This window comes from Dama dama, chromosome 16 (genome assembly GCF_033118175.1).
Source record: "Dama dama isolate Ldn47 chromosome 16, ASM3311817v1, whole genome shotgun sequence".
Classification (NCBI taxonomy): domain Eukaryota; kingdom Metazoa; phylum Chordata; class Mammalia; order Artiodactyla; family Cervidae; genus Dama; species Dama dama.
Genome location: NC_083696.1, coordinates 20414870 through 20436676, shown reverse-complemented (window position 1 = coordinate 20436676; position 21807 = coordinate 20414870). Strand labels below are relative to the sequence as shown.

At 40.4% G+C, this 21807-nt stretch overlaps 1 protein-coding gene across 3 annotated transcripts in view; it reads right to left on the bottom strand.

Annotated features, from left to right (window-relative positions):
- Positions 1 to 12141: 12141 nt before the first annotated feature.
- The window catches only part of PGAP4 (post-GPI attachment to proteins GalNAc transferase 4), a 74010-nt gene continuing 64344 nt past the window's right edge, over positions 12142 to 21807 (bottom strand). For all 3 annotated transcript variants that reach the window (XM_061163528.1, XM_061163529.1, XM_061163527.1), the window contains 3 exons: positions 16198 to 20824; positions 14386 to 14552; positions 12142 to 13487 (listed from right to left, as the gene is read on the bottom strand). In XM_061163528.1, coding sequence (XP_061019511.1) covers positions 19536 to 20747 — 1212 coding nt within the window. In that variant the 5' untranslated portion in view covers positions 20748 to 20824 and the 3' untranslated portion in view covers positions 12142 to 13487; positions 14386 to 14552; positions 16198 to 19535. The remainder of the gene's footprint in view (positions 13488 to 14385; positions 14553 to 16197; positions 20825 to 21807) is intronic.

Genomic DNA, 21807 nt, shown 5'->3' with positions numbered 1-21807 from the left:
TGACTAAGTTCTGGCTGATGGGATTTGAGTTTAGTGATGAAGGCCCATAAAAGAATTGTGCTTCCAGGACTTTCCTGGTGGTCCAGAGGCTAAGATTCCACATGCCCAATGCAGAGGGCTCGTCTGATACCTGGTTAGGGAACTAGATCCCACATACTGCAATTAAGATTTCCCATGCTGCAACTAAAGATCCTGCATGCCTCAATTAAGATCTAGTCCAGCCAAATAAATGGATAAATGTTAAGAAAGAAAGAAAGATTTGTGCTTCACTTTCCTGGTCTTTCTCCAGCTCTTCACGTGCTAGAAGATGAAAGACACTGAAGCAGCCAAATTGAACCCACAAGTGGAAGTCATGTGTTGAAGACAGCAGCAGGGCTGCCTACAATTTGTGGGGCCCAATGCAAAATGAAACTTCAAGCCTTCTTGTTCAAACAAAAAGGCGGGGGGATTGCCATTAAATGTAGTAAAATTTATAGTTTTTCCATGCTCGTCTTTCCATGCTCTCTCTTCCGGCATTTTTTTTTTTTTTTGCTATTTAGTTTTCTGCTAAGTAAACTTAAAACTTAGATCATTAACATGAATTTTACCATTCATTATATGTGCAATGTCCATTTATAAATGCAAATATAAGAACGTTTAACTCATGTGCAGAATCACCAAAGTTACATGATTTGCATTTTGTAATTCATGCAAGCATATATATCTCATTCTTATCAGAAGAGTATAAATGCTGCACAAAACTAATTTAAATGTTTTTGTTTCACTTCTTCATACATATTCTATCAACACTCTAACTTCAGGTTATTGATGAGTAAGGAAAGACTGAAAGGAAAAAAACTTTCCATTTCTTTCTAAGCTATCATTTTCAAGGTAAGTGACTTGTTAATACAGGGAAGTAATGCAACTAAGGAAAGATGTGATGAGGTTCCTTGTTTGTGTTTCTTAGAGTATCATTGTCTTCTTTCTGGATTAGTAGTAAGTTCTAGCTTACATGGAAAGCATGTCCTCCCAGGACTCCCAGGGCTGTCAGTCCCCTTTCTCACCTCCTTTCTTAGTCATCAGCATCACATACTTGTACTCACTTTGAGTTTCTCTGAACTCCCATGCACTGTGGGCCCACTGGAATTCTGGGTTCATGGAGCACTGCCAACAGGACATGCAAATAGAGTGCGGGAGTGGCAGACACGGACTGTGCATTCCTCTGCTCACTTGCATGTCCCACTGTTCCCCTGGACTTTACTTTTAAAACACAAGTTCAAAGATGAAATTAGGAAGACTTTCAAGATGGTAACAGCAGCCCATGAAACCAAGCTCTGGGCCCTTCTGAGCATGGGGCTCTGTGGAACTGCACAGATCAAAGAGTCATTAAGCCAGACCTGACTGCCCACCTGCTGGATGTTGAGACTGAAGTGCACTTCTACCCAGTTTAAGCTGTTGCATTTTGGGATCTCTTTGTTACACTTTGTACCCTGACTCCTGCAAACACTTTTAGTTCTCAAAAATATCCCCTCCTACAATCTGGGGACTATGTGCTATAATCAGTACTCTAAGTCATGCTTTTAATATTTTTGAAACTGGAATGAATCTTATAATAAGTATACTTTTAATATATTTATTTTACTTTTCCCCCATAAAAACATCATTAAAAGCTAGAGATTAAGTGTTTTATAATTGAGGACATCTTCAAATCAAAGAGAGAATATATGCATGTAACTCATTAATAGAACTTTAGATTCATAAAATATTTTAGCATTAAAGATCAGATGATCCAGAAGATTCTAAAGACAGTTTTTTCCCTTAAACTGGTCATTTTTTGAAAGAAGTCTTTAGAGAGACTATATATAGTTGTTGTTTAGTCGCTAAGTTGTGTCTGACCCTTTGCAACCCCATGGATTGCATCACACCAGGCTCCCCTGTCCTTCATTCTCTCCTGGAGTTTGTTCAAATCCATGTCCATTGAAACTATATATAGACAGATAAAAGTGCAGTGGGATGATAGGCAACCCAGAACATCCACCCCTCCTCTCTGCTGACCTACAGTAAAAGGAACCTTTAGAGAGCAGTCTGAAACATAATGAAAAGACACCAAGCCAATTCTTTCATCTTTTGCTGGTACAAAGCACTAAGCAAATCTTCTAAAAATAACGACTTTATTGAGATATAATTGACTTATAATAAACTTCACATTTGTAAAGTATAACAGCTGATGTCTTGACATATGATTACACCCATATGTTTTCACACATATGAAAACATCACTGCAATCAAGATATTGAATGTATATTTACATTACCCCTGAAAGTTAATTTTTTTAATTTTATAAGCCCCACCCCATCTCCAGGCAAAACTTACTTGCTTCCTGTCACTATTGAGATTAATTTGCATTTTCTAAAGTTTTACATAAATGGCATCATTCAATATGTACCAATTTTTTTTTTTGGTCTAGCTTCTTTCATTCAGCATAATTATTTTGAAGTTCATCCATATTCATCCTTTTCATTGCTGAATAGTATTCCATGTGCTGCGGATGGACATCTGAGTGGCTTCCGATTTTTAACTACTGCAAAATAAAGCTCTATAAATATTCATGTATAGGTCTTAAAGTAAATGTATGTTTTTCATTTTCCTTGGAATAAATACCTAGGAGTGGAATGGCTAGATCTGATCAAATAGTATGTATATATAACTTTTCAAGAAACTTCCCACTTGTTTTTTGAAATGACTGTAGCATTTTATATTCCCAACATAAGTGTATGAGAGGCTAGTTGTTCTGTGTCCTCACCAACACTTGGTGTAGTTATTTAAAAAAATTTTTAGCTATTCTATTGGGTGTATGACAGTATCTCATTGTAGTTTTAATTTGTATTTATCCAATGACTAATAATGTTGAGCATCTTTGTTGTGTTTGCCATCTTCTGTGGTGGGAGTACCTGTACCACCACTTATAAGTCTTTCAACTGTCTCAGTTTTTTTTTTTTTTTTCTTGTAAACTTACACTCTTTATAAAGTTTCTGCCATAATGAGAATGCTTTGAGGCAGTTTACACTCTGTCTATTCTAAAATTTTGTTGATAAAACTATTAAACAGCACTATTAGTTAGAAACAAAGAAGATCTGTGTTAACAGAGAACTATCCAAATGGGCTGATATTTATGGCATCCACAGAGATGATTCACACTTATTCAAGCTGGCAGAAGTGAAAGTGAGTGGGGGAAATGATGGCATAGAACTGGGAGAGAGTGGGAAAGGCTGAGAGGAATAGGCTAGGCAGGGCAAGACTGATTTTGCTCTATCCAAAGTCTCTACTCCCAAATGTGCCCCAAACTATTTATATCATGGTCAACTTTTTGCAGTCCTTCCCCCCGCCTCCCAATTGTTTTTTGGTTTTTTCTTTTTCATTATTATGGATGAACCTTTGTTCCTTTACAGCAAATATGTTAAGGAGATGGGAACCCTAGTTCAGCAGAGGTAACTAGCTACAGGCTATCCTTTGTGGTAAGGCTGCCAAGAATTTTCAACAGTGGGCCACTTGATCAGAAACCCATGTGTAAGCAAAAGAAAGTTTATCCATATGCCAGTGTTAACATATAGCAAGTTTTGTATTTAAAAAAAATGATTTCATACAAAAGCACAGTGATAAGCCTAGAGTTTGAACTTGTCTCTCTAGCAAGCAGGTAGGGTGAGGACACTGACCTAGACTATAGTTCTGAAGATAGTTTGTAATGGAGTGTAACGGGTGTGACTAGGGGTAAAGGACTGAAGGAGCCAGGCAGAGGTGGAAGTGAAGATAACAATCACGGTGAACAGGAGAGAAGGGCTAGTCATGTAAGACAGGAAGAGGAGATAGACAACTTTCAGCCAACTCTCCTGTTTCCACCTTGGCCTATAGGAGAGAGGGCACTTCTGCTGCTCCCATACCCTCTGTCTATCCTTCTGACTAGCTTCTTTCTGAGGGAGGAAGAATTCCACAAATGCGCAAAGCACAGGGCAATTACCAACCCATATTTAATGAGAGGATGGAGTCTCTAAGCTGGTGTTCCCTCGTCTGCAATTACAGTCCCCTATTTCAGTGTCTATTTCAGGGTCTGTCCATTCTCTCTTCTACACATGGGCTCTGCATCAATTGCCTCTGGTCTGTTCCAAACCTTTCCACCACCCCTGAGTGATGGAAATGATGGAAGCTTCTTTAGGATTCTAGGCCTAAACAGCATAATCTGATTGGGATCTCTGTACTGGGAGACAACTGGGTGCCTATCAGGTCATAAAGGTTATTTAGGGACTTTCCTGGTGGACCAGTGTTAAGGACCACTGTGGTTAAGGACTCCACTGCAGCGGAGTGCAGGCTCAATCCCTGGTCAGGGAACTAAGTTCCCACATGCCATGCAGCATGGCCAAAAAAGTGTTATTTTATTTTCCATTTGGTTATTGTTCTCATGGGCATATTCCTCAATTAGGAATTCCTGAAGAGGTTTGAGTGGTAGGATTTCAGCCCCTAAACTGTAACTGATATTTCCATAATTAATCCTCAAGAAAGTCCCCACCCAAGTGGGGCCCCAAAAAAGCAAAATAGTACCTGAGACAAAAGGACCACAACGAGGGTCAAGGTGACAGGGTAAATAAAGTGGAAAGAGACATGTTTATATATAACCGAATTATTTTGCTGTGTACCTGAAACTAACAGAACATTGTTAATCAACTATACTCCAACACAAAATAAAATAAAAAGTAATTTAACAGTAGAGGGGGGAAAAAAAAAGAAAATGGAAACAGGCTCCTTTGAGCTTCATCTGTGGGTAGAGAAGAGATTATCACTCAGCCATCCACCTACCTACCCACCCATCCATCCACTCATCAACACATTTCTGAGTTCTAGGCACCAAGCTGGGACATTACGATATATCAGCAAACAAGTTGAACACTGTCTGAGGGAGAATTAGGGGAAAAGGTGAGAGAATGTATGTGAATTTGTCATAAAAGAAAAAAAAAGTCAGAATGAGAGATCTCACAGCATTGCCCCCACAATCTTGGACTTGCTGAAGCTCCTGTAGAAAGAGAAATTATAACTAAACAGTGGAGCTTAAACTCATGAGCTCATTTTGGAGACTCTGGGAGTAGGAAGTACTGATTTGAGGATCAGGTGACAGAACAACATAGAACAGGAGAAGGGTCATTGTTTCCATGTTTTCCAAGAATCCAGCACTGACCTGTAAAGCAGATATTCCTAGCATTCACCAAAATCTCTTCTCTTCCCTTTTCTATATTGATATAGAAGACCTCTCTGCACTTTCTGGGCCTCTTGCAGTTGAGTGGCTCAGGCCATATGCAGTCTACAGCAGAGAAGACCTGTGAGTAGCCAGTCAACCCTTTATCTGGGGAGTATCCCTGTAAGCCTGCTTGGTTGATCAGAGAGGTTTCCTGCTCCTAATGGAGCAACTACAGGACTGTGAAGCCCTCAGTCTAAATCGCTAGGTTTCTATAAGTGAAATAGCTCCTCTAAAGCGTGCCCAGATCTTTATTAGATTTTGTGGTATTGAGAAATAAAACCCTTGTCATTGCAAGCCACTGACGGAGACATTGGCTTTTGTCCTTGCTATGCCAGTTTAGCCTCGCCTGGAAAACTGAGAGTTTGCTGAACACTAAGAAATAGTAACCTTAGCACAGGTATTGATGTTCTCAAAATGGTTATCATGAGCAGGGACAAGAGAGATGCCCTTCAGAGTTACTTGGTGGAGTCAGAATAAGAGAGAAAATACCAGACAGATGCTGTGATGATTGTGGTTAGCAAACTGCTTTGAGAACACATAGTTGTAAGCTTTCTCCTTGGAGATTCTCAGAAATATTTGAGTGAGATTTTTGAGGGGTGGAGAAGAGTGTGTCAACAAAGGAAACTATGCATTATTTGATATTAAATGACTATATTAGTGTCACCAGGTGAGACCTGGTGTCTCTAGGTATTAATTGACTGAGTTGTGGGATATCTTGTGTTGGAGAGGGTTTGCAATTCCAGTTCTAGCTGGCAGAGCTGACTGTGTTCTTTGTCCTCACTTCTTTCTTGCAGAGTAAACTCCCAAACTTTGTTCACATCACTAGAAATTCTGGGATCTCCCTGGGATTCATATTGGACTTAACTCCTAACTTCCAAGGATAATGAGTTTTCTTGGTAAACATAATTTGATTTCAATTTCATTGTTTTCTCTTGAAACTGAGTACAAACAGGAAAATATTTCTAATGCAGATGTATTAAGGTTTGCATGCCAAAGAAAGTTTTGGAAATTTATAACACAGTCCATATTGTGCATTAAAATGCATGTGACCACTTTACAAAATTGTGAATCTTGAAAAAAATTCAAAGCTCTTCATGTGCCCGAAATCAATAATTTCAGGACAGTTCAACAACAGATTGAAAGCATAGTTTTCAGTAGTCAATGGCTAATCCCCTTATCCAATTTGAGTTTAAATAATCTGTACTTCTTTGAAAGTAGCAACAACAATCTTCTTGTTCCCATGATGTTTCATATACAGTTGCTCAGGAAGAAAATGCAATCTTATGGGCCTCTAGGAAACGGAGAAGTTTCTCCAAGCCCTATAATGCCTTTAACTAATTAATCCTATAATTAATCCTGCAGCACTATATTTTTGAAAGGTTCCTATGACCTAACCATATGATTATATAGTTAAATAAATCTAATCTAAATAAATCTACATGTTGCTTTGATTTCTAAATACCATATAAAGTGGCACGATCAGGAAGAACACTAAACACTTTGATCACTTCCCCCCAGGGTCACTGTTCACATTTTGCCTATGAGCTATCCATAGAGATCTACTTCCTTGCTGTCAAAGATCTTTTCTTGTTTGGATGGTGAGTAGAGCCCTTCAGGTCAAGAAAGACAGGGCCTCACACAAGCCACAAGGGAATACATTGTGGTTGGGCTTTTCCCATTTATTTCCCTTTGCCTCTGATTGGTCTAGGAAAGGGCCTACGGCCCATATCTGGCAGATGAAACAAAAGGAGAGGTCAGTTGGGAGACTTCCTGTAATTGTTCTTCCTGGGAAAAACCCCCCACAGAAATTCACATGAAGAAAGCAATTTACCTCAGCCTTTCCTTTTTGCTTTGAATGTGGATTTGATATTAGCAGCTGCAATAACCATGAAGTGGCAAAAGGTGGCAGAACAAGACAGAGGAGAGTCTGGGTCCTTAATGACATCATTGCACTGCTGACTGACTTCTTAGGTGAGAAAATTTAACATCACTATTGCTTAAGGAAGGCCCTGGGAGACTCGATTCTGTTATTTGCTGCTAAATGCATCTTAATGCTACAACCATCGCAAGCTGAAACCAACCTGCAAAATTCACAACACAATTTCCAGATGTAAGTTAAAGAAAGTGAAAGTGAAGTGGCTCAACCTTGTCTGACTTTGTGACCCCCATGGACTGTAGCCTGCCAGACTCCTCTGCCCATGGGATTTTCCAGACAAGAATACTGGAGTGGGTTGCCATTCCCTTCTCCATGGGATCTTCCTGACCCAGGGATAGAACCTGGGTCTCCCAAAAATCACCCCAAACATCTAGAGAAGTAGAGTGATAATAGCATTTTTCCAGTTCATTTGAGCTGTCTGATCTTTGGCAAATAAAATCAGAATTTTCATTTGCAAACCAAACTTATTGTCAAGTGACTAGAAATTACTAGTGAATGCTTTCTAACTAGGAATTACATGTGCTGAAAACTCAGGTCTTTCTCTTATTGTTTTGTTATCCTGCTTTATTTATTCATATGGGGGAATCCTTGGAGGTAACGATTAGAGTTGTTGAAGAGTTATGAACCATGACTGTGAGTTAACAAATATTTTATTGTTTGTGAAAGAGCACTTTGATCAGCTAGACTTAGAGCCAGATTGACAACTTTGGCCAATATTGTTTCAATGTGAATCAACAGAAATTAATTTTAAAAGGAATGAGTGTTTCAGGCTTCAGATCCACATGAAACTGATGAGGACAAGCAGAAGAAATTTTTGGCCCTCAGTTAAATATTCTTCATAATTTAAAGAAGGGTGCTTACTCTCTTGTGGTGGGTGAGGAAGTCACCCACCTATGAGGGCAGAAAGCTCTAGGAGACTGGATCCAACATGCAGTTAGCTGTGGAGAAAACACGCATTGGAAAGAACAGACTTTGCAAAAGAGGCCCAAAGGCTACAAGCTTTGGCAAGGCAATGGCCTGTTGGTTTTCACCTTGAGAGACTGAGGACAATTGTGACCCTCATAGTCCTCTTATGTGAGGATCAACAAGCTTTTGCCACCAAGATGGGATAGTAAAACATTTGGGGTTAGGGTGTGAGGTTTTCTTTCTCTTTTTTTGGCTGCATGACATGTGAATCTTAGTTCCTGACCAGTGATGGAACTCATGCCCACTGCAGTGAAAGTGCAGAGTCTTAGCCACTGTACAGCTGGGGAGGTCCCTGGAGTGAGAGGTTTCCTTGATTCTTTTTTGAGTTGAGGGCAAGTTGCTGCCAACAAGGTGTGCCACCTCTGGGCAAGCAAAGTTCTTTCTTTGGAAGTCAATTTTATTCAGTTTCAGAAAAAAGACCTCACATGAATTTGGATTAAAAAATAGGATATCAAGAGACTTGTTTTCCTGGAAATGCAAGAAAAAGAAATAATCCTTCAAGGATAATTTTCTGAATCTTCCTCTTACATTAAAAGATATATATCTTTTCCCCACAGCACCTTCTCCAAGAGTCAACTCACCCTCCTTAAACTCCTCTTAGCTGGGACAAGCCAATTCCCTTCACCCACACCTCTCATTTTTTTCTGTAAATAAATGTTTATGTAAAACATTTCCTTTGTTAGTTGGAGACTTCTTTGGTGGACACGTTGTGCTCAGCAAAAGTGGTTGCAGAAGAGCCAAGGAAGTTGGAGTAACTTAGACCCCTGGCATTTTGGGGTGATTTATAGACAGTATCCTATAACCCCACCATCCTAGACTCACCTTACTATACTAGCTGCTCCCGTGGATGCCAAGGTCCTGAAAAGAAGAAAGCTCTCTTACTCACTCATCGTTGTGTCTCTAGCACTAGGCATAGTCCCTGTCACCCTGTAGGCACTCAATAAGTGCAAATTAATATGTGAAACATGACACTTGGTGTCTTTTTAAAAACAAAAATTACTTGTCTTAAAGGGCTCCTGAGATGCCATTCAGAATTTAATGTGTCTACCTTAGTGTGAGGACTAATGTTTAAGTGTGACAATAAGGGGCTAATTTGGCTGAAACAGTTCCTTTCTTCTATCGGCTGGTGTTAACTGGTATCTGGAATCAAGATTGCCTGGAGAAATATCAATAACCTCAGACATGCAGATGACACCACCCTTATGGAAGAAAGTGAAGAAGACCTAAAGAGCCTCTGGATGAAAGTGAAAAAGAAGAGTGAAAAAGTTGGCTTAAAACTCGACATTCACAAAAGTAAGATCATGGAATCTGGTTCCATCACTTCATGACAAATAGATGGGGAAACAATGGAAATGGTGAGAGACTATTTTTTTTGGGTTCCAAAATCCCTGCAGCCATGAAATTAAAAGATGTTTGTTCTTTGGAAAAAAAGCTATGACCAACCTAGACAGCATATTAAAAAGCAGAGACATAGGTTTTGGGTTGTTGTGTTTTCATTTTAATTCATTTCTAGTGCTAAGGGGAAGGTTCATAGCATTACAGGCTTACCTCAAGAAACAAGAAAAAAGTCAAAGAAATAACCTAACTCTACACCTAAAGCAACTAGAGAAGGAAGAAATGAAGAACCCCAGGGCTAGTAGAAGGAAAGAAATCTTAAAAATCAGGGCAGAAATAAATGCAAAAGAAACTAAAGAGACCATAACAAAAATCAACAAAGCTAAAAGCTGGTTTTTTGAAAAAATAAACGAAATTGACAAACTGTTAGCAAGACTCATTAAGAAACAAAGGGAGAAGAACCAAATTAACAAAATTAGAAATAAGAATGGAGAGATCACAACAGACAACACTGAAATACAAAGGATCATAAGAGACTACTACCAGTAGCTATATGCCAATAAAATGGACAACTTGGATGAAATGGACAAATTCTTAGAAAAGTATAAGTTTCCAAAACTGAACCAGAAAGAGAGAGAAGATCTTAACAGACCCATCACAAGCAAGGAAATCGAAACTGTAATCAGAAATCTTCCAGGAAACAAAAGCCCAGGACCAGATGGCTTCACAGCTGAATTCTACCAAAAATTTAGAGAAGAGCTAACACCTACCTTACTCAAACTCTTCCAGAAAATTGCAGAAGAAGGTAAACTTCCAAACTCATTCTATGAGGCCACCATCACCCTAATTCCAAAACCAGACAAAGATGCCACACACAAAAAAAGAAAACTACAGGCCAATATCTCTGATGAACATAGATGCAAAAATCCTTAACAAAATTCTAGCAAACAGAATCCAACAACATATTAAAAAAATCATACATCATGACCAAGTGGGCTTTACCCCAGGAATGCAAGGATTCTTTAATATTCACAAATCAATCAATGCAATACACCACATTAACAAATTGAAAGATAAAAACCATATGATTATCTCAATAGATGCAGAAAAAGCCTTTGACAAAATTCAACACTCATTTATGATTAAAACTCTCCAGAAAGCAGGAATAGAAGGAACATATCTCAACATAATAAAAGCTATATATGACAAACTCACAGCAAACATTACCCTCAATGGTGAAAAATTGAAAGCATTTCCCCTAAAATCAGGAACAAGACAAGGGTGCCCACTCTCACCACTACTATTCAACATAGTTTTGGAAGTTTTGGCCACAGCAATCAGAGCAGAAAAAGAAGTAAAAGGAATCCAGATAGGAAAAGAAGAAGTGAAACTCTCGCTGTTTGCAGATGACATGATCCTCTACATAGAAAACCCTAAAGACTCTACCAGAAAATCACTAGAGCTAATCAACAAATATAGTAAAGTTGCAGGATATAAAATTAACACACAGAAATCCCTTGTATTCCTATACACTAACAATGAGAAAACAGAAAGAGAAATTAAGGAAATAATACCATTCACCATTGCAACAAAAAGAATAAAATACTTAAGAGTATATCTACCTAAAGAAACAAAAGACCTATACATAGAAAACTATAAAACACTGATGAAAGAAATCAAAGAGGACACAAATAGATGGAGAAATATACCATGTTCATGGATTGGAAGAATCAATATTGTCAAAATGGCTATTCTACCCAAAGCAATCTATAGATTCAATGCACTCCCCATCAAGCTACCAATGGTATTTTTTACAGAACTAGAACAAATAATTTCACAATTTGTATGGAAATATAAAAAACCTTGAATAGCCAAAGAAATCTTGAGAAAGAAGAATGGAGCTGGAGGAATCAACCTGCCTGACTTCAGACTACACTACAAAGCCACAGTCATCAAGACAGTATGGTATTGGCACAAAGACAGAAATATAGATCAATGGAACAGAATAGAAAGCCCAGAGATAAATCCATGAACCTATGGACACCTTATCTTTGACAAAGGAGGCAAGGATATACAATGGAAAAAAGACAACCTCTTTAACAAGTGGTGCTGGGAAAACTGGTCAACCACTTGTAAAAGAATGAAACTAGAACACTTTCTAACACCATACACAAAAATAAACTCAAAATGGATTAAAGATCTAAATGTAAGACCAGAAACTATAAAACTCCTAGAGGAGAACATAGGCAAAACACTCTCCGACAGAAATCACAGCAGGATCCTCTATGACCCACCTCCCAGAATATTGGAAATAAAAGCAAAAATAAACAAACGGGACCTAATGAAACTTAAAAGCTTTTGCACTACAAAAGAAACTATAAGCAAGGTGAAAAGACAGCCCTCAGATTGGGAGAAAATAATAGCAAAAGAAGCAACAGACAAAGGATTAATCTCAAAAATATACAAGCAACTTCTGTAGCTCAATTTCAGAAAAATAAATGACCCAATCAAAAAAATGGGCCAAAGAACTAAACAGACATTTCTCCAAAGAAGACATACAGATGGCTAAGAAACACATGAAAAGATGCTCAACATCACTCATTATCAGAGAAATGCAAATCAAAACCACAATGAGGTACCATTACACGCCAGTCAGGATGGCTGCTATCCAAAAGTCTACAAGCAATAAATGCTGGAGAGGGTGTGGAGAAAAGGGAACCCTCTTACACTGTTGGTGGGAATGCAAACTAGTACAGCCACTATGGAAAACAGTGTGGAGATTTCTTAAGAAACTGGAAATAGAACTGCCATATGACCCAGCAATCCCACTTCTGGGCATACACACTGAGGAAACCAGCTCTGAAAGAGACATGTGCACCCCAATGTTCATTGCAGCACTATTTATAATAGCCAGGACATGGAAGCAACCTAGATGCCCATCAGCAGACAAATGGATAAGGAAGCTGTGGTACATATACACCATGGAATATTACTCAGTCATTAAAAAGAATTAATCTGAATCAGTTCTAATGAGATGGATGAAACTGGAGCCCATTATACAGAGTGAAATTAGCCAGAAAGATAAAGACCAATACAGTATACTAACACATATATATGGAATTTAGAAAGATGGTAACGATAACCCTCTATGCAAAACAGAAAAAGAGACGCAGATGTACAGAACAGACTTTTGGACTCTGTGGGAGAAGGCGAGGGGTGGGATGTTTCGAGAGAACAGCATTGAAACATGTATATTATCTTATCTAGGGTGAAACAGATCACCAGCCCAGGTTGGATGCATGAGATAAGTGCTCGGGCCTGGTGTACTGGGAAGACCCAGAGGGATCGGGTGGAGAGGGAGGTGGGAGGGGGGATCGGGATGGGGAATACATGTAAATCCATGGCTGATTCATGTCAATGTATGACAAAAACCACTACAATATTGTAAAGTAATTAGCCTCCAACTAATAAAAAAATAAATCGGAAAAAAAAAAAAGCAGAGACATTAATTTACCAACAAAGGTCTGTCTAGTTAAAGCTATGGTTTTTCCAGTAGTCAAGTGTGGATGTGAGAGTTGGACTGTAAAGAAAGCTGAATGCTGAAGAATTGATGCTTTTGAACAGTGGTGTTGGAGAAGAAGCTTGAGAGTCGCTTGGACTGCAAGGAGATCCAACCAGTCCATTTTAAAGGAAATCAGTCTTGAATATTCATTGGAAGGACTGATGCTGAAGCTGAAACTCCAATACTTTGACCATTTGATGCAAAGAACCAACTCACTGGAAAAGACACTGATGCTGGGAATGATTGAAGGAGAGAGAAGGGGACGACAGTGGATGAGATGGTTGGATTGCACCACCAACTTGATGGACATGAGTTTGAGTAGGCTCCGGGAGTTGGTGATGGACAGGGAAGCCTGGTGTGCTGCAGTCCATGGGATTGCAAAGAGTTGGACACAATTGAGTGACTGAATTGAACTGAACAGGCATCTGAAAAAAAAAAAACATGATTCTAACCTCTTCAAAGCTTTTTCTCTTTCAGATTCACGACTGTGTTTCTGCAGATTGGGGCATTTATGCTAATAGTTCAGCTAGACTGAAAAAGAAAAAAAGCTTGAGTCAACTGAATACTGCTAATATGATTTAAGCATTTATTAAGTTGGGGATAAACAGCTAAATTTAGATTAACTTATGATTAATATGTTTGGCGTAGCTCCTTATATAATAATACATGAAATACAATTTTGAATGTGAAGATACATACCATTGTTTAGTATCTTTTAAAATATGGTTGCTATTTCCTTTTCTTGTTCAAAAGAGGGAAAGCATTCCATGTGTATGTTACAGGAAGAAGATGTAATCCTACCGCTCCTTTATCACAAACCTCTCTGGAGGGGGAGCTAGACAGAAGCCAAGCTGGTTTTGTTGGTTATGTCTTCTGGTTGTGTATGTATTGCGGCTGGACAGGGGTTTGGTAAAGGACAAGAGTAACTGTCCAAACATGTTGCTAGAGAGAAATCTACACACACTTGTTGACTTCTGTTTCAGGTCTCCCAGTCACAACAATGCCAGGGTTTACATTTTTTTGTGGATAAAAGCAAATAGGAGTTAGACAAAATTCTTTGTCTAACATGTTGCCAGTGCACGAATTTTGCAGAGGACTCAACTTGTTCACATTTAAACAAAGCTACACCAACAGAACATAAAAAACACCCACGTTGTGTACCAGAAAAAAATGATCCTTAAAGTTTCCTGCTCCTCCTATCCAGCCTCTAGGGAAAGTTTATCTCTCTATTCTTGGTTTGTGTTAAGTCATATAATGCTTTGCCAAAGCCCACCCGTATCATGCAGAACTACGTGGTAAGACTTAAACCATCTCGCCACTTACTGAAAGAACTTGAGAAGAGTTCATTGGCACCAGGTGGTGATCTTTCCTTCATTCTCTTTCCAGCCTCTTGCCTATAAGTCCTAGAATATGTTGGAGAGTCACCATGGGTGGTGTGCATGTCTAGATGATTCCCATCGGTAATACCAGGAAGATGCAGCAGTTGACACCTGAAAGAGAAAACCCATCCCCCCCCTAAGAATAACACGTAGGGAGGACCCCCCCACAAACACACACAACCCCCAACACACACACTGAAGCCAAAACTCTAATAACAACAAAGGGAAAAGTAGCTATGTGGTGGTATAGAAAGTTCCTTCTTGCATTCGCCATTCTCTTTGCCTGGAATGCAAGTAGAAAATTTTTTCAGGAGTCAAAACTGTACATCACAACAATCCTCACTACCTGGATCCTCTTTGCTCCTCCCTAATTTTCTTCCCTAGTCCCATTTCTCTTCCTTTCAGTATTCTTCTTTTCTGTATGCATCTCCACTGTGGATCCTTTTCATCTTTTCTTCCCTTCCTTCCTTTCTTCCTTCCCCCACTACCCCAATTTCTCTCTCTCATTCACTTCCGACTATGTGTCAGGTATTGTTCTAGGTTCAAGGGATAGAGCAATGAATGAAACCTAGAAGACTCCTGATATTGTGGCACTTATATTCTGTAGCGGGGTGGGGAGAATGGAGTGGGGGAAAAGGCAAAATAATAAATTTCAGGAAACAACAAGAGCTTTGAAGGGAATCAAACTGCATAAAGCGATAGATGACCTGGGAATTGGGAAGGGATAAGAATGCTTTAGATGGGATGAAAAGTCTGTTGGGGGAGGAGGGTTTAAATTTTAATTGAGATCTGTATACAGGAAAGATTCGGCTAAGAGAAAAGCATTCCAGATAGACAGAATGGCAGTGCAAATTCCCTTTGTGGTAAGAACCAATGTAACAAGTCCAAGGAAGTGAAAGAGAGCAGGTGTGACTATAGCTTGGAGAAAGAGGATGGAAGTTTTGCAGGGACAGGTCACATCTGACCTGGAAGGTAATGTAGGGGTTTGTATTTTATTCTAAGTGTGATAGGAAGCCGGGTCCTAGCAAAGGGATGAATTATTTATCCAGAACACTATCCATTGTTTTGTCCCTTTGTATTCTCCATAGGCTAGCCCTATAAACATTTCATGACAGTGGGGCAGACATAGAGGACTTATTACATAAAGGAGTCTGGAACACACAGCAGGTGACAGATGTGAGAGCCTCTGCTTCACTCGACCTCCTGTCTACTTCACCCATCTCTCTGAGCTACCCTGTTCCTACATAAGTATGCCATCTGTCCTTCTTTTTGATAAATTAATCATATGCCTTTGGATTTTCATCTGGTTTTACCCCCTATTTGTTAACATAATACTTAAAAAAAATCACTCATCTATGTTTCTGCATAGATCATTAGGGAAAAGATCATGAAAATTTGTTAATTTTTTTTATGGTTGCCATGGGGGGAAGGATAGGGGGAAGGAATAATTAGGGAGTTTGGGATGATCATGTACACACTGCTATATTTAGAATGGATAACCAACAAGGACCTACTGTATAGCACAGGGAATTCTGCTCAATGTTATGGGCTAGCCTGGATGGGAGGGGAGTTTGGGAGAGAATGGATACATGCATATGTATGCCTGAATACCTTCCCTATTCATCTGAAACTATCACAACATTTTTAATCAGCTACACCCTAATACAGAATCAACAGGTTTTTTAGGGGAAAAAAAAAAGAAAATCTGTTAAATTTTAAAGCAGAATTCCACATTCATTGCAGATCGATGACTCACAACAATGCTGTAATCCAACTACTGGAAGCCATAGCACATCTCCATTGCAGTTATATTAAGTACTTTAAAATTACATCTCCAATCATCTTTCACATAGTCCCAAAGGTATTTCAAACAAAATCCAACCTAAAAAAGACAGTGTCAGTTAATGAACATTTCTCAGCAAATTCATGTGGTCGGGATAAAAATATCCAAATGGTTCGTGTGACTTTAAAATTACCCAATTTTGTATCATGTCACCGTAATTCAAAATGCATCATCGTATATATAAAAATCCCACAATAATCAAATCCAGTTAGAATGTCTCTTTACACAAATTAAGTTACCAGTTAAATAAATTCCCTCAAATGAGGACTGTATCCAAGGTAAATTAAATTAATCCTATCATTATATTCATCCTACTTGTATTCTCTAGTTGCACTGTAATATTCTCACTTTTTAAAAATTATGACAGTAGAAAAACACACACACACAATTCAAATGTTTCCATTTAAGAAATATAAGAAAATCAGTTATGAATTGTTAGGCAAACAGCCCATACTTTTTTTTTCTCCAGCCCATACTTTTGAATGGCTACCTTAGGACACCACAACAGTGTGAGTGTGTGGGTGGTTTTGATACTATTCACCATATCAGAAAAATCCAGCTATAGAAATGAGAGAAAACCAAGGCTTCTTAGGATGCCTCAGTGAAATGGTTCATTTATTTGAACTGATAAGTCTATGCAAATACGCTCAGTCACAATAGGGAGCTTCTTAGATCTGACAATAATTTAAATTCTGAAAAGTATGCAGGACTATTAGATACCTTCACCCTTCTGGTTAATTATGTCCATTGATACTGGAAGGGGACTTTAGTTTCTCCCTAGCCCCCTGCTTAGGATTAAATGAGAGACCTCAGCTTTGGTGTAAAGCTGTCAGCAGTCCTAATCCAAGACAATGTACACAATTTGGACTCTAGGAATGAGAGACAAAAGGAAGGGTGATCTAGAAAGCAGGTAGGGATAAAAGTGGGTAGGATTGTTACTTCTGCAGAAAATGTCCAAGGATGGCAGATTCTAGTTAAGATCAATGTAGGAAGATGTCTTAGTGTGTAGGTAGGAAAATAAGACAAGACAAAGATGACCTCAGCCATCAAGAAGGAAGGAGTCACAGGAAGGGATGTCTGTGTGCAGTAGACAATGGAATTAGAAAGAATAGAAATGAAAACCAGCAAAGATTCTGATCTAGGGATTAGCTAGCTTAAATATTCTATCATTTGACACAAACTTTCCACAAGGAGATCTAATCATTAATGCAATAAACTCAAATTAGTTCTAGGTTGGGGGTGGTTCTGTTCTCAGACATGAGGCTGAACCTGTTACTGGGGTGGGGTTGGAGGGATGAAAGGGTGGAATCTGAGCATCTCAGTAAGTCACCTAGCAGCTCTGGTCACTTTGGACATTCCCGGAGGATACATAACAGCTCACTATAACAACACAACACACACAGACACCTGTTTGTTCCCCAAGACCAACACCACAGTGAGTTTTTACCATCTTAGCTTACAGAGACATTATTTCATCCAGGTTACAGATTTCACAAAAGAGAATTTGACTACATAGATATTTATAAAATGAATGTGGTTGAGAAAAAAGTACAGGGGCTTGAAGTCAGAAAAGCTACTACATTCCAGTCCTCTCTGCTGCTGTTCAGCTGTGTGAAACTGAAGTCCTTTAACATCTCTGGGCCTCTTTGTTCATCTGTAAAGTGTGGTGATGAAGCCCTGTTACTCCCTTGATGTTCTCAAGCAGATTCCAAGACAGTAGCTCATTGTGAAAACTTAAAGCAAACAGAAGACGTGGCACTAAAACACAGCAGAGAGCTGCTTGAACTCTAATGTAATCACCCACCACCATAAGGACTCTGGCCACTGGCTTGCTAAGTATTGTCAAACGACATTTATTTGTAACTTTTGAGAAAAGTAATTTTCAGATGCTAGTCTTGGAATAGGCTCAACTGGAGTCTTAGATCATTTTCAGTTTGAATGAACAATTCTTATTTTGGGCTTGGGTTAGATGAAACTGAGCTGTATATCCTTCTAAAGTCACAAGGAAAAGTCAACCTTTATTCTAGTAGTGTTTGGTCAGGAACAGCTGCTCCATAGGTGTCAGCCCTATACCCCATCTCACACTTTAAATATCACTAATACCTTTATCCAAAATACACTTGAGTTTTATATGCTTATTATAGGAGAGAAAAGAGCTAATAGTCACCAAATGCCCTTTATGAGATAAGCACTTGCGAGTGTTTTACACATATTCTGTCATTTAATCCCCAAGGCAACTTAAAAGGGTAGATATCACTGTCCCCATTTTACAGGTGAGAAACCTGAGGCTCAGAGTGTTTATAACTTGCCTAAGTTCACACCACTAGGACATGACAGAGATTTGATACAAAAATTCAGGTCTTCTGACTTCAGTCCCTACTTTTTCCGCTGTAACATCATGCTATAGAAGAAAAAGAATGAGGGTGAATGATTAGCCAGCAAAGTTGGGAAAAAGGATATGCTATTAGTAAAGAGCTCACCCATTCTACATCATTCTGCAATGTCCAACTTTCAAAGAATCAGAATACGATAGAAATCTTCAACATTAAATTGAAAACTAAACATAAGCAATCTGACTTGATGATCCAGAAGGTGCTTTCAGATCTTGCTGTGCCTTAAAGTTCTCACAATCAAAATTGATTATCAGTGCGATACAGATGTGTGGAAAAGAAAATGCCAGGTAACAGTAGCCAGCTCATCTGCCTCCAAGATGCCAGGCACTATGCAGCTTTTATTATGTCATAGCAAGGAAACAAATAGAATCTATCAACATGGTCCTGCCTCTTGGGATATATATCCTAACTATATATCCATTCTTATGCCCAGTGAGAAAGAAGTCACTATAAGAGAATCTCACCTTTCATCATTCATATTCTACCTTTAAAATCCTAAACCAGTTGAACCACTGTGCACAATAATTTTGGCAGTCACAAACTCTGTCACGAAGCAGAATGAAAAACAGGAGAATATAAGTGGTATTTAAATGTCCATCATTGAGTGGGTCAGACTGCATGAGGCAACGTGGCTGTGTGGAGGGCGAGAGGTCTGGGCCCACAGTGAACAGCTTGCCTCTGCCTGAGGGTTACCCAAGCCGACGTTCTTGACTTGTATTTAATCTCGGCCATCCCAGTGCCTATATCCCTGGCAACCTGAAAACAATGAAATATCTGCAAGCAACCAGGTCCAAATAAAGAGCTCAACAGTTGAATCTCCAAGAAGTGGCCAGTTACAGAAAGGCATTTCTTGGCAGGCTAGAGCAGACTGGGGTGAAAGTTGTACCGAAGGCTGGAGAAGAGTCCGATGTGTTTCACGAGATTGGGCTCCACCACGTAGGCCCGTTCCCCCTTGGCCCTCAGCAGTGAGTACAGTGCCATGTCCTTGCCGAAGCCCTTGTGGCAGTAAACCTGGGACAGGTAGGTGAGGGTCCGGCGGGCCGCGGGGGCAGGGAAGAGCATCGCGGGCGTGCAGCACTGCGAGGCGGGGACCACGCTGTACAGTGAAGGGCTCAGCCGCCGCAGCTCCAGGAAGTAGTGCCGGCCCACCAGCTCCACCAGCCCCATGCTGTACACGGAGAAGAACAGCATGACGGGCCAGCTGAAGCCCGGGCGGCTGGCAAACCGCGTGTACATCCAGGTCAGTAACGGCCCCAGCAGCATGCCGACACCGACCCACTCCAGGATCCGCATGGGCTCCGGGTTGATGTAGTGCTGGAGCCTCTCGGGGTGATAGAGCTTCAGATAGAGGGCATCTCGGAGGTGCGGCTCGGAGAAGCGAGCCCGCAGAAGGTGCTCCAGGACTGGGAAGATCTGCTCCTCTGGGACGGCATCATCTTCCACCATCAGGACGTAGTCTGGGTTGTAGGTCTGCAGGGAGGATTCCAGACAATAGACGTAGTCCTGCTTCTCTTTCTCAAACGAGTTGGTGGAAGGGTCGTCGCCATAGTCGTCCTCGGTGCCCTCATAGCGGTTGGCCACGGGGACGTACTTGGACAGCAGCTTGGCATCGTAGTGGCTCACGCTCCGCTCCACGTTGCACAGGAAGAGCTGGTGCCCCTCGCATTGGGGGCCACACTGCTGAAGGAGCCGGTGGAACTGGGATACCACCTGCAGGACGTAGTGGAAGCCAGGCTGCCTGTCCACAGTGATGATGGTGATGACCAGCCAGGGCCGCGGCGTGGCCTGCCAGACGATGGGCACCGAGCCGTTGGCAGAGGGCAGCTCCTCAAAGTAGTGCAGGGCGGCTTCACCTTCTTTCAAGCTTTGCTGTAGGAACTCTTGGCTCATTTGGTTCAGATGCCAGTGGCGTAGGTAGAAGTAAGAGTGCAGAAGCCGGTGACAGGCCAGCGGGGCCAGCAGACCGAAGGTCACCACTGTTAAGATGAAGAGCTGGACAGCAGTGCTGCCCCAAGAGAGCCGCCTCAGCCTCCGGAGGAGCATGGCCGCTGGAGAGGTTGACGTGCTCATGAGGTCGACTTCTGGTCAGGTCTGGTCCCAAGAACAAACCATCCTGGACCGCAGGCCAAAATCACTGCAAGTCAAACCTAAAGAGGGAAGAAGCAAAGAAGGGTACAGGGCTTGAAAAAAAATCCAGGGATGGAACTCAGCACATATCAAACCAGAAATTCTTATTCTAGTCTGTTGCTGCTAGAGACCCAAGGGTTTTCTCCCATACTCTCTTCTGAGGTTGTATCTGTTAGTGATCTCTGGGGTTCTTTGATCATTTCTATGAGTAATGAAACCTTGGTGCATTCAACCAAGTCCCCACACCTACAGACACTTAGTTAAGTGTCAGAAAAATAGTGTGCCAGAAAAATCACCAGAGAGGCTAGTAAAATCGTTATTTCAATTCAACAGCTACACAGACACAGGTTCTTCCAACCGACACAAAAATAGCAAGGCTTGACCCAAAGGAAAAACACATTTAGAGTAAGTTCCAAGGTAAATACACTGCAAGTACTTGTTGACTGACTGTACATAGTAATTTCTAAAAACTCTGTCTTCTTTTGTATGTCCCAAACAAGAAAGGGACTATTTAGGATTCCCTGAAATGTCTTTATCGACGTTTTCCATTCCTTTTTTCTCTAACTTTATGTAACTAAACTCAAAATTTCATATTAACTTAATCCTGATTGGTCTTCCATTTTATATTTTATAAAACTACCATGGGAACCAGTCAGAGACAGGATCTCCCTACATATGCAAGTGAACTCTAGAGCCCCAGACTTTGAAACGGGAGGAAATATCTGAAGGAAGATGTATGGGCAGCTTTTTGTGAGGTAGGGAAAGGGGAGGCAGAGAGGAAGATGAAAAAGTTGGTCCAGCCTGGTCCAGAAAGGAATGTAGCAGGAAGTCTTCTCTCAGAGTTCAGGCCTGAGGTCAGGCATGCGCTGGAGTGAAAAGAGCTCAGTCACTTTGCTTGGTAAAAGGTCACTTCAACTCTCCACATCTCTCCACCTCTAAAGTGGAGGTAATAATAATACCCATCTCATAGGGTTACTGTGAAGATTAAGTGTGTTACAGAGCA